The following is a 13,822-nucleotide window of genomic DNA, read 5'->3' on the forward strand; positions in this document are numbered from 1 at the left end:
GACTATTCTTGGTGGTTGGCTCAGATTCACCAGAAAAGAGACTATTCTTGGTGGTTGGCTCAGATTCACCAGAAAAGAGACTATTCTTGGTGGTTGGCTCAGATTCACCAGAAAAGAGACTATTCTTGGTGGTTGGCTCAGATTCACCAGTAAAGGGACTATTCTTGGTGGTTGGCTCAGATTCACCAGAAAAGAGACTATTCTTGGTGGTTGGCTCAGATTCACCAGAAAAGTGACTATTCTTGGTGGTTGGCTCAGATTCACCAGAAAAGAGACTATTCTTGGTGGTTGGCTCAGATTCACCAGTAAAGGGACTATTCTTGGTGGTTGGCTCAGATTCACCAGAAAAGAGACTATTCTTGGTGGTTGGCTCAGATTCACCAGAAAAGAGACTATTCTTGGTGGTTGGCTCAGATTCACCAGTAAAGAGACTATTCTTGGTGGTTGGCTCAGATTCACCAGTAAAGGGACTATTCTTGGTGGTTGGCTCAGATTCACCAGTAAAGGGACTATTCTTGGTGGTTGGCTCAGATTCACCAGAAAAGAGACTATTCTTGGTGGTTGGCTCAGATTCACCAGAAAATAGACTATTCTTGGTGGTTGGCTCAGATTCACCAGAAAAGAGACTATTCTTGGTGGTTGGCTCAGATTCACCAGTAAAGGGACTATTCTTGGTGGTTGGCTCAGATTCACCAGAAAAGAGACTTCTTGGTGGTTGGCTCAGATTCACCAGAAAAGTGACTATTCTTGGTGGTTGGCTGAGATTCACCAGAAAAGAGACTATTCTTGGTGGTTGGCTCAGATTCACCAGAAAAGAGACTATTCTTGGTGGTTGGCTCAGATTCACCAGAAAAGTGACTATTCTTGGTGGTTGGCTCAGATTCACCAGAAAAGTGACTATTCTTGGTGGTTGGCTCAGATTCACCAGAAAAGAGACTATTCTTGGTGGTTGGCTCAGATTCACCAGAAAAGAGACTATTCTTGGTGGTTGGCTCAGATTCACCAGAAAAGAGACTATTCTTGGTGGTTGGCTCAGATTCACCAGAAAAGAGACTATTCTTGGTGGTTGGCTCAGATTCACCACAAAAGAGACTATTCTTGGTGGTTGGCTCAGATTCACCAGAAAAGAGACTATTCTTGGTGGTTGGCTCAGATTCACCAGTACAGGGACTGTTCTTGGTGGTTGGCTCAGATTCACCAGAAAAGAGACTATTCTTGGTGGTTGGCTCAGATTCACCAGTAAAGGGACTATTCTTGGTGGTTGGCTCAGATTCACCAGAAAAGAGACTATTCTTGGTGGTTGGCTCAGATTCACCAGAAAAGAGACTATTCTTGGTGGTTGGCTCAGATTCACCAGAAAAGAGACTATTCTTGGTGGTTGGCTCAGATTCACCAGTAAAGGGACTATTCTTGGTGGTTGGCTCAGATTCACCAGAAAAGAGACTATTCTTGGTGGTTGGCTCAGATTCACCAGTAAAGGGACTATTCTTGGTGGTTGGCTCAGATTCACCAGAAAAGAGACTATTCTTGGTGGTTGGCTCAGATTCACCAGTAAAGGGACTATTCTTGGTGGTTGGCTGAGATTCACTAGTAAAGGGACTATTCTTGGTGGTTGGCTCAGATTCACCAGAAAAGAGACTATTCTTGGTGGTTGGCTCAGATTCACCAGTAAAGGGACTATTCTTGGTGGTTGGCTGAGATTCACTAGTAAAGGGACTATTCTTGGTGGTTGGCTCAGATTCACCAGTAAAGGGACTATTCTTGGTGGTTGTCTCAGATTCACCAGTAAAGTGACTATTCTTGGTGGTTGGCTCAGATTCACCAGTAAAGGGACTATTCTTGGTGGTTGGCTCAGATTCACCAGTACAAGGACTATTCTTGGTGGTTGGCTCAGATTCACCAGTAAAAAGACTAGTCTTGGTGGTTGGCTCAGATTCACCAGTAAAGGGACTATTCTTGGTGGTTGGCTCAGATTCACCAGTAAAAGGACTATTCTTGGTGGTTGGCTCAGATTCACCAGTAAAGGGACTATTCTTGGTGGTTGGCTCAGATTCACCAGTACAAGGACTATTCTTGGTGGTTGGCTCAGATTCACCAGTAAAAAGACTAATCTTGGTGGTTGGCTCAGATTCACCAGTAAAGGGACTATTCTTGGTGGTTGGCTCAGATTCACCAGTAAAGGGACTATTCTTGGTGGTTGGCTGAGATTCACCAGAAAAGAGACTATTCTTGGTGGTTGACTCAGATTCACCAGTACAAGGACTATTCTTGGTGGTTGGCTCAGATTCACCAGTAAAGGGACTATATTCTTGGTGGTTGGCTCAGATTCACCAGTCCAGGGACTGTTTTTGGTGGTTGGCTCAGATTCACCAGAAAAGAGACTATTCTTGGTGGTTGGCTCAGATTCACCAGTAAAGGAACTATATTCTTGGTGGTTGGCTCAGATTCACCAGTACAAGGACTATTCTTGGTGGTTGGCTCAGATTCACCAGTAAAGGGACTGTTCTTGGTGGTTGGCTCAGATTCACCAGTACAGGGACTGTTCTTGGTGGTTGGCTCAGATTCACCAGAAAAGAGACTATTCTTGGTGGTTGACTCAGATTCACCAGTACAAGGACTATTCTTGGTGGTTGGCTCAGATTCACCAGTAAAGGGACTATATTCTTGGTGGTTGGCTCAGATTCACCAGTCCAGGGACTGTTTTTGGTGGTTGGCTCAAATTCACCAGAAAAGAGACTATTCTTGGTGGTTGGCTCAGATTCACCAGTAAAGGAACTATATTCTTGGTGGTTGGCTCAGATTCACCAGTACAAGGACTATTCTTGGTGGTTGGCTCAGATTCACCAGTAAAGGGACTGTTCTTGGTGGTTGGCTCAGATTCACCAGTACAGGGACTGTTCTTGGTGGTTGGCTCAGATTCATCAGTCCAGGGACTGTTCTTGGTGGTTGGCTCAGATTCACCAGTACAGGGACTGTTCTTGGTGGTTGGTTCAGATTCACCAGTACAGAGACTGTTCTTGGTGGTTGGCTCAGATTCACCAGTACAGGGACTGTTCTTGGTGGTTGGTTCAGATTCACCAGTACAGAGACTATTTTTGGTGGTTGGCTCAGATTCACCAGTACAGGGACCATTCTTGGTGGTTGGAACAAACAAGCTGCTCTGTGATTGGTCTAATTGTTAGAGTTGGGCAGCTAATCAGGCACAATCTGGTAAGTAGCTTTGCAGTGACTCTATGTTTGCAGAGAATTGTTGAGGGAGGAACCATCCTCCTACGTCCAACCTTGTCAACCCTTCTACAGGTTTTTTTCATCTCCCTGAAGCTTTAATCCAGATTAGTAGTAAACATTTCCTCATCTTGTCCCGCTGAGTATTTGATTAATCAACAGAAAAGAAAAAATGTCACATTTACCATAATCCAGCAAAGGAACCCTGTAGCACTGTCAGTACTAAGAATGTATGGATGCAGACAGTAAAGTGTTTAGTTAAAAAATAACAGGTTCATCCAAGGTAAAAAGGAAAGGTTTGAGAAAACAAAGTGAATTGTTGATGTTTAAGGAGATCTAATGAATTGTTGATGATTGAGGAAATCTAGTGAATTGTAGATGTTTGAGGAGATCTAGTGAATTGTAGATGTTTGAGGAGATCTAGTGAATTGTTGACATTAGAGGAAATCTAGTGAATTGTTGACATTTGAGAAAATCTAGTGAATTGTTGATGTTCGAGGAAATCTAGTGAATTATTGACATTTGAGGAAATCTAGTGAATAGTTGACATTTGAGGAGAACTAGTGAATTGTTGATATTTGAGGAGATCTAGTGAATTGTTGACATTTGAGGAGATCTAGTGAATTGTAGATGTTTGAAGAGATATGGTGAATTGTTGACATTTGAGGAAATCTAGTGAATTGTTGACATTTTGAGGAGATCTAGTGAATTGTTGATATTTGCGGAGATCTAGTGAATTGTTGACATTTGAGGAAATCTAGTGAATTGTAGATGTTTGAGGAGATCTAGTGAATTTTTGACATTTGAAAAAATCTAGTGAATTGTTGACATTTGAAAAAATCTAGTGATTTGTTGACATTTGAGGAAATCTAGTGAATTGTAGATGTTTGAGGAGATCTAGTGAATTTTTGACATTTGAAAAAATCTAGTGAATTGTTGACATTTGAAAAAATCTAGTGAATTGTTGACATTTGAGGAAATCTAGTGTATTGTTGTAATAGTATAAGTAATAGTTGATGATAGTTGATGAACATCAACATGTTGATACAGAAAAGTGAATCAAGCAAAAAATGTTAAAAATATGAAAAGTTGGACACAAAAGAAAACTGATCAAATCAACTGGATGTACTTAAAATGATGGTTGTCACATACTGGATGTTACTTAGCAACCAATGAATAGGAGGAGGACTGACTCACAAATAAATTGACAATTTGGTCATTATAGACATTATGGTCATAATCAGGTATTGTGAGCTCAAGACTGCAGCCATTAATACTAATAGTTCATAAAATGGCTGTCACAACAAGAAGACAATGATTTAAATAATTCAAATAGTCTGAGAATTAAATAATTTAATTTAAATAGTCTGTGAATCAGACAAAATGAGAAATCTTATCACTATCGATATTTAATCTCCTTAATTTTTCCTTGAGCAAGAAAATGCACAATAGTTGACCTTTGTTACCTTCTATGCTGTTTTTTATAAAACCATTAAATCACCTCATGCCTCACAATGAAGGACATAACAGCAAATATGCTCTGCAATTCCCTTTCCAGAGGAAAAATTAACTGAATACTAGTAATTATCAAGCTTTACTAATTAGTTTTTGTAATTAATATACTATACAATGTATAAAAGATAAATTCAGACAGAAAAATACATTGATATATTAGGTGTAAAATATATGTACATTGTTGGCTTCAATGAATGGCTTATACATTGATTGTATTACATTTTCATTTCTCAGTATAAATGTTTAAAAATGGAATTTTATTATTAGATGTGCAGCGTTAAAATGCTACTGTAATAAATAATATTAAATCTGAATTTATTGTGAAATTAAAGCAGATGAAAATTAAGGTTTACGAAAATTATTAAATAATATAATTATACAATTTCGAACACCTTGAAAATTGAGGCAGTATAATAATAGCATGAAATGAAATTTGATCATGAGAAAAAAACAGGGAATAAATAAATAAATTATTTAAAATGGCAGGACAAAATATGCAAATTAGTGTTGGACTCATTTACCATCTGTGACATTGCATATTGCACAAGTACAATCGGTCTATGCTGCTATTTCCTATAAAATGAAATGCAATATAAATTTTGAAACAAATATAATATTTTAATATTAGCCGAATTACACATAGAATTATTCAAAAATGTCAGATTTTTTTTTTATACTTACCTGAGTCTTAGGTTACAGACTGGTTTTATGTTGACATTTATTATATTTTCAGAAGTGTTTCCAGAATTGCAGGAAAAATAACAGATAAATATCTATATTTACAGGTTGTAGAATACAGTCCTATACATTTGCAGGCAGGCACGTTTCATTTCATCATATGGAGTCAGCAGCAGGAGACAGAGGGACTCTAACAAAGGCTAAGCAATTGACAGATAATGATCTCCTCAAACCAACGCAGCCATTACAAGCAGAAAATTCCCTCATCTTCTGGAAATCAGCGTCATTAATGTGAAAAAAGCAAAAACACTTGCAAGGCAATTACTAAGAACAACCCTTTGGGGTTTGGGTCTCCGTAATTGATACCTCCCTGCTTTCATGATTACACTGTGACAGGAAACATAACAATAGTGGATATCCAACATTCTATGCATGTCTATTGATTACTATATGCAATAACAAATGCAAACTAACGACAAATATAAAATGTGTCACAAATCAATAACTCAGCTGCCAGACATTCCACACAATGTGATTCATTTTGCGTTGGGGCTATATAAATTTTGTTATAATCTATTAGCTATCAATTTCCTGTACATTGTTCATTTCACTCTGAATTTCATGCTATGACGAGCAAAATATTGAAAACAATTACTTGCGAACCAGAAGGTACCAAAGTCTAATTTTTTAAGCAAATTTCCACGGTTCTAAAGTGCTAATTTATTTTAAATTAGCTATTATAATTAGCTAAAATAACATTATAGATGTTATGAAAAATTCTTGGGAGATAATCATCAACATAAAGTGTTCATCTCTGTCACTTTGCAGCTACAGTACAGCTTTCGCAGAATTTTTGCATACAAACCGTAAATTTATCACATTAGTTTCGCAAATTGATTGCTTTCACATCGCACCTTGTTCATATTTGGGTTGCTGCATCGAATATTTGTATCAAACATTTTAACTGATGCAGTGACAATCTAACTTATTCTGGGAACACACACATTGGTGCCAAATCTTTTTTTAACTTCTATGTCAGTGAGTTCATTTTATTTTTTTACGAAATTATCTAATAAAAAATAGGCTATTTGAGCCCTGGTGTGAATATGCATTGCAAGGATGATAAATGGGTGATATGAATGTGATAAATAACTTGTGTGACGTAACAGAGATAAATGGGCAAAATTATTTTCCATTCAGGTACATAATTACATTTTCCACAGTATTTAGTATCATACATATCAATTCATTGAATGGCATCATTTTTCCTGTCATCAAGTTGTGATGACATTTTGTAAATTTCAATGTATTTTTTCTTGGTTAATTATGGACTATAAATGATCAAAATTTCTGACGAAATATGGAAACATGAAATTTTACAAAATATTTGGTGTCACCGGGGTAACTGTCATAAATAGCTTCAACATCAATCTCATGACCTCTCATGACCTATTTCAAGAATACAAAATCTAATATTGTAAATATACAGAAAAAATAACAATAGTACCATAATTTTAACAAAAAATACTTGTTTTCAAAGTTGTATGTGATTACATTTTAAAACAAATAGTTTTTAGTATTATTTTCTAGATTCGTTTGATTAAAAAAATGAATTACTATGCAAATTATGCTACTATAAAATAGGCAAATTATGTCACAATGAAACCAAATTAGATTATGTGAAAACCATACAAAATAAAGTATGGTGTTGAAGAAACCATTAATTAATGAAACCATTAATTAATTAATTTATTTATTTATTAAGCATACTGGGATGTACAACAAAAAAGGACAAATTTGAGATCAAATCCTCAAGGAAGCGTCAGAATTATTCCAAGTAATTCAATAATCATGAAATAAATCCAATAAATTAATTACAAATATTATTAAATTAAACAGCATTCCATGGTATGAACAGCACCAGAACTCCTCACTAATGAATTACATTTCATTACAGCAAATATTTAATGGCTGTACTAAAACAAATTGTAGACATACACAACCATTGGTTCTCATCTCATTTAGATTCAGCGCATGAATTGTAACCTTATTTGCGTGAATGTAATGTGATTTAAAACAAGGTCATCAAACTTTCCATGAAGGCCAGTCAGATACACAACATCAAGCAAGATATTATCAGGTAATTTTCTCATCGTGTGAAATACTTAGATCTTATGAGATCTGTTTGTTCTCTCAGAAATGTACATTTCAATATAAATTACAGAAAATGGGTATAATGTAAAATGTAGTATAAATTATGGTACGTGCAGACACATTATGTGACAATAACGAGAATCTTAATGACTCAATTATTTATATCACACAAAAAGAATGAATAATGAACGGATATCCCGCACAGTGCGCCTGACAACAAAAACTAATACCGCTCAATCATTACAGTCTTGTATATGCAAATAGCTGTAGAATTAGATCTTTTTATTTCAATGCAAATTTGTTTCAGAGTATGTTAGTTGCAAAAAAAATATGCTTTGATTTATTTTATTTTCATCAAAATTGTTATCATAAGTGTCCAATAATAAACATTGTAGCAATGCACCATGGGATGGCTATTGCTAAGCAGTCTGGCTCCATAAGAACATTTACCTAGTCTAGGAGCTATAATTCCCAAATAAATAATAAATTATTCCAAATATTTTGATTTCAAGTACATATACATTTGTTGGTTTGAGCCTGTTGTACCAAAGGTTTTAAAAATATACAAAAAAAATGTTGACATCTCCTTAGAAACCAAGTGACAGATAATGTGAATAGGATATGCAAATCAATTGGTAAATATTTTGACAATAAAAATGAATATGTCATTGTTTTGTTGTATTAAGTAATAATATAGTTTCAATTATATTTTCATAAATAATAATGCATACTTTTTTTTCTTTACAAAAAAATCATCAAAAATTGTAAACAACGAAAAATTATATACATTCAGTACAAAATCAACTAATTTAGAGAAAAATTTATAAAAATATTGTGCCAACATTTTGGTGATTATGCACTATTTATCTTACAACCTTAGAGTGTACTTGATCCAAGACTGATAATCGTTGACCTTTTCACCACCAGACTTTCTCGCCAAAATTTGTCTGCATTTTTTTTTCAAATTGTTGGAAATGAATCATAATATTGGAGCCAATAGGCAAATTTGAGTCAATTTCAAGATTTTACTCAAAAAAATTGGGCTATTTTGTCCCAATCTTCTGAAGGAAAGCGCAGACTATAAATGGGACTATTTTGTGATGAAAAGAGGAAACTGGTGGTGAAAAGGTTAATGGTACCATACTTTATGAATGCTACTATCAATTATTTTAAGTCAACATGGCAACCCACTTGAAAATCTGACAAATCCCATGAATTTCTATTGAGTAATACAGATTAATTTATGCCACAAAGAGGTGAAACTAAGTTACTTGGCAACATATCATTTAGAGCAATAATGCTCACTTTATCACATCAATAAAACTTGCAGTCACAACCAAATTAGACAACCTCACATTACTTTGAGCAGAATACCTGTTCATCTGTTCAAATATATCTAAGGCAACAATATAGATCCAGGCATGGTACCACAAGAAGTCCATAGATATGAATACCATGTGAAAACAAACTATGGCAGTGGAGTGGATATGAATACTATGTGAAAACAAACTATGAGAGTGGAGTGGATATGAATACCATGTGAAAACTAACTATGAGAGTGGAGTGGATATGAATACTATCAAAACAAACTATGGCAGTGGAGTGGATATGAATACTATGTTAAAACAAACTATGGCAGTGGAGTGGATATGAATACCATGTGAAAACAAACTATGAGAGTGGAGTGGATATGAATACTATCAAAACAAACTATGGCAGTGGAGTGGATATGAATACTATGTTAAAACAAACTATGAGCATGGAGTGGATATGAATACTATGTGGAAAAAATCTATGAAAGTGGAGTGGATATGAATACCATGAGAAACAAACTATGGCAGTGGAGTGGATATGAATACCATGTGAAAAAAATCTATGGCAGTGGAGTGGATATGAATGCCATGTGAAAACAAACTATGAGAGTGAAGTGGATATGAATACCATGTGAAAACAAACTATGGCAGTGGAGTGAATATGAATACCATGTGAAAACAAACTATGGCAGTGGATATGAATACTATGAAAACAAACTATGGTAGTGGAGTGAATATGAATACCATGTGAAAACAAACTATGGCAGTGGAGTGGATATGAATACCATGTGAAAACAAACTATGAGAGTGGAGTGGATATGAATACTATGTGAAAACAAACTATGGCAATGGAGTGGATATGAATACTATGTGAAAACAAACTATGAGAGTGGAGTGGATATGAATACCATGTGGAAAAAAACTATGGCAGTGGAGTGGATATGAATACCATGTGAAACAAACCATGGCAGTGGAGTGGATATGAATACTATGTGAAAACAAACTATGAGAGTGGAGTGAATATGAATACTATGTGAAAACAAACTATGAGAGTGGAGTGGATATGAATACTATGTGAAAACAAACTATGGCAGTGGAGTGGATATGAATACCATGTGAAAACAAACTATGAGAGTGGAGTGAATATGAATACTATGTGAAAACAAACTATGGCAGTGGAGTGGATATGAATACTATGTGAAAACTAACTATGAGAGTGGAGTGGATATGAATACCATGTGAAAACAAACTATGGCAGTGGAGTGGATATGAATACCATGTGAAAACAAACTATGGCAGTGGAGTGGATATGAATACTATGTGAAAACTAACTATGAGAGTGGAGTGGATATGAATACCATGTGAAAACAAACTATGGCAGTGGAGTGGATATGAATACCATGTGAAAACAAACTATGGCAGTGGAGTGGATATGAATACCATGTGAAAACAAACTACGAGAGTGGAGTGGATATGAATACTGTGTGAAAACAAACTATGGCAGTGGGGTGGATATGAATACCATGTGAAAACAAACTATGAGAGTGGAGTGGATATGAATACTATGTGAAAACAAACTATGGCAGTGGAGTGGATATGAATACCGTGTGAAAACAAACTATGGCAGTGGAGTGGATATGAATACTATGTGAAAACAAACTATGGCAGTGGAGTGGATATAAATACCATGTGAAAACAAACTATGGCAGTGGAGTGGATATGAATACCATGTGAAAACAAACTATGAGAGTGGAGTGGATATGAATACTATGTGAAAACAAACTATGGCAGTGGAGTGGATATGAATACCATGTGAAAACAAACTATGAGAGTGGAGTGAATATGAATACTATGTGAAAACAAACTATGGCAGTGGAGTGGATATGAATACTATGTGAAAACTAACTATGAGAGTGGAGTGGATATGAATACCATGTGAAAACAAACTATGGCAGTGGAGTGGATATGAATACCATGTGAAAACAAACTATGGCAGTGGAGTGGATATGAATACTATGTGAAAACTAACTATGAGAGTGGAGTGGATATGAATACCATGTGAAAACAAACTATGGCAGTGGAGTGGATATGAATACCATGTGAAAACAAACTATGGCAGTGGAGTGGATATGAATACCATGTGAAAACAAACTACGAGAGTGGAGTGGATATGAATACTATGTGAAAACAAACTATGGCAGTGGGGTGGATATGAATACCATGTGAAAACAAACTATGAGAGTGGAGTGGATATGAATACTATGTGAAAACAAACTATGGCAGTGGAGTGGATATGAATACCATGTGAAAACAAACTATGGCAGTGGAGTGGATATGAATACTATGTGAAAACAAACTATGGCAGTGGAGTGGATATAAATACCATGTGAAAACAAACTATGGCAGTGGAGTGGATATGAATACCATGTGAAAACAAACTATGAGAGTGGAGTGGATATGAATACTATGTGAAAACAAACTATGGCAGTGGAGTGGATATGAATACCATGTGAAAACAAACTATGGCAGTGGAGTGGATATGAATACCATGTGAAAACAAACTATGGCAGTGGAGTGGATATGAATACCATGTGAAAACAAACTATGGCAGTGGAGTGGATATGAATACCATGTGAAAACAAACTATGGCAGTGGAGTGGATATGAATACCATGTGAAAACAAACTATGGCAGTGGAGTGGATATGAATACCATGTGAAAACAAACTATGGCAGTGGAGTGGATATGAATACCATGTGAAAACAAACTATGGCAGTGGAGTGGATATGAATACTATGTGAAAACGTTTATCATCATTTACTTAATAGTAGTGTAAATAACACAAGCTCAATAAACTTGAAATTACCAAAACACCTATATTTCTGTTCTTTTACCATAGACTTGACTTAAAAGCAATATTTATCTTTCATTTTGTGTCACTGGATTTATAGTTTCAAATAGCATTGTAGCATACTATAATAACAAAATTAAATAAGCAATTATTGTTTTTATTGTTTACCAGACTGTCTCACCCAATTTTTCTGCACTTATTTTATGATACTCTTCATTATTTCTGGAAATAAACACTAATTTTGGCACAGACAAAATTTTAGTAAATTTTCAGTTTTTACTCAAAAAATGTGGCTATTTCTGTCCCAATCTTCTGAAGGAAAGTGTAGACTATAAACAGGACTATTTTGTGAATTTGTGATGAAAAGAGGAAACTGGTGGTGAAAAGGATTTACATGTATAATGCAATTGCAAATAATTTCAGGTATTGCAAAATAGTGAGAGTAAACATTTAGCAGATGACAATGCTTCTGACAATTCTCTAAAGGAGCTCATTTGCCATTCAAACACATCAATTTTTGACTTCACAGTATTGATTATATATCGCATACTTATATATATATATATACTGAAAACATTTCAGGAAATAACTAACAAAAAAAATGTTCAAACCTTTGACGCTGCTAATCTTATTCCCGACCAACTGTTTTGCAACGAATGCAGCCATTTTCCAATATGAAAATTAGATACGAGCTGTAAGAGAGACCAGAGGAGAGAAAGTAAATATTAAAGAATGAATAGCTAACCTTGTAGGGCTCCTGTGAGAAAAGATGCCATGGTGAGAAATGGTCAGTACTGTAGTAAATATCAGCCAACGTCAATTTACAAATGACAGCACTTTTCCAGTAGTACATACAAAACTATCCATGGCTATTCCACCAGCTGTGCACACTCCCCTTTTGTGCAAATTGTTAACCAATGCACAGCAACAGCAGCTGTTCCAATTGTCTGCAGGCCAAGTGAGTTGTGATGGGTCATTCCATTATTAATAGTCCCCTCCCAGAGTGTCTGACACACTTTCTTCACAAATGAAATCAACTGTTAATTAATTATTACTCTTGGTGGTGCTCTTCACTAAGTATGTGTTATCTAACAACCACAAGGCCATCTGAATCAATCTTTTCCATTATACCCTATATGCCAAACCAAATTAACCATATTCCAAGATGATTGTGTTTCTATCATTTATGCAGAAACACAGATGATAAAAAAAGAAAAAATATAATTTTGTTCTCAAAATTTTTATTTTTTTATTTTAAAATGTCATTGAATTTATGGCTTTTAATTTGGTTTGTGCATGTCTTTAACTGATGTGCATGTCTTTAACTAATGTGCATGTCTTTAACTGATGTGCATGTCTTTAACTAATGTGCATGTCTTTAACTAATGTGCATGTCTTTAACTGATGTGCATGTCTTTAACTAATGTGCATGTCTTTAACTGATGTGCACGTCTTTAACTAATGTGCATGTCTTTAACTAATGTGCATGTCTTTAACTAATGTGCATGTCTTTAACTAATGTGCATGTCTTTAACTAATGTGCATGTCTTTAACTGATGTGCATGTCTTTAACTAATGTGCATGTCTTTAACTGATGTGCATGTTTTTAACTAATGTGCATGTCTTTAACTAATGTGCATGTCTTTAACTGATGTGCATGTCTTTAACTGATGTGCATGTCTTTAACTGATGTGCATGTCTTTAACTAATGTGCATGTCTTTAACTAATGTGCATGTCTTTAACTAATGTGCATGTCTTTAACTGATGTGCATGTCTTTAACTAATGTGCATGTCTTTAACTAATGTGCATGTCTTTAACTGATGTGCATGTCTTTAACTAATGTGCATGTCTTTAACTGATGTGCATGTCTTTAACTGATGTGCATGTCTTTAACTAATGTGCATGTCTTTAACTAATGTGCATGTCTTTAACTGATGCGCATGTCTTATATTATATTATTTTATATACCTGGTATACACTATTATTTAAAATCAATAAGATTTTTGTTTCAAAAAGCAAATTTTTTTGTATAATTATTTTAAATATTTAATAATCATTTACTAATTTTTCAACTGTAACATAATA

General features: G+C 35.2%; 1 protein-coding gene across 3 annotated transcripts in view; it reads right to left on the reverse strand.

Moving 5' to 3' along the window:
• The window catches only part of LOC100373248 (complexin-like), a 54,399-nt gene that overhangs the window by 20,158 nt on the left and 20,419 nt on the right, over positions 1–13,822 (reverse strand). Inside the window, exons 1-2 of one of the 3 annotated variants that reach the window (XM_078012916.2) lie at positions 12,591–12,675; positions 12,347–12,427 (exon numbers count right to left, since the gene is read on the reverse strand). In XM_078012916.2, coding sequence (XP_077869042.1) covers positions 12,347–12,401 — 55 coding nt within the window. In that variant the 5' untranslated portion in view covers positions 12,402–12,427; positions 12,591–12,675. Of the gene's footprint in view, positions 1–12,346; positions 12,428–12,480; positions 12,676–13,822 lie in introns of those variants that run through there. The other 2 variants (XM_002731356.4, XM_006812246.3) reach the window with 2 other exon arrangements.

Source organism: Saccoglossus kowalevskii, chromosome 10 (genome assembly GCF_978046115.1).
Source record: "Saccoglossus kowalevskii chromosome 10, keSacKowa6.1, whole genome shotgun sequence".
In the NCBI taxonomy this organism is placed as follows: domain Eukaryota; kingdom Metazoa; phylum Hemichordata; class Enteropneusta; family Harrimaniidae; genus Saccoglossus; species Saccoglossus kowalevskii.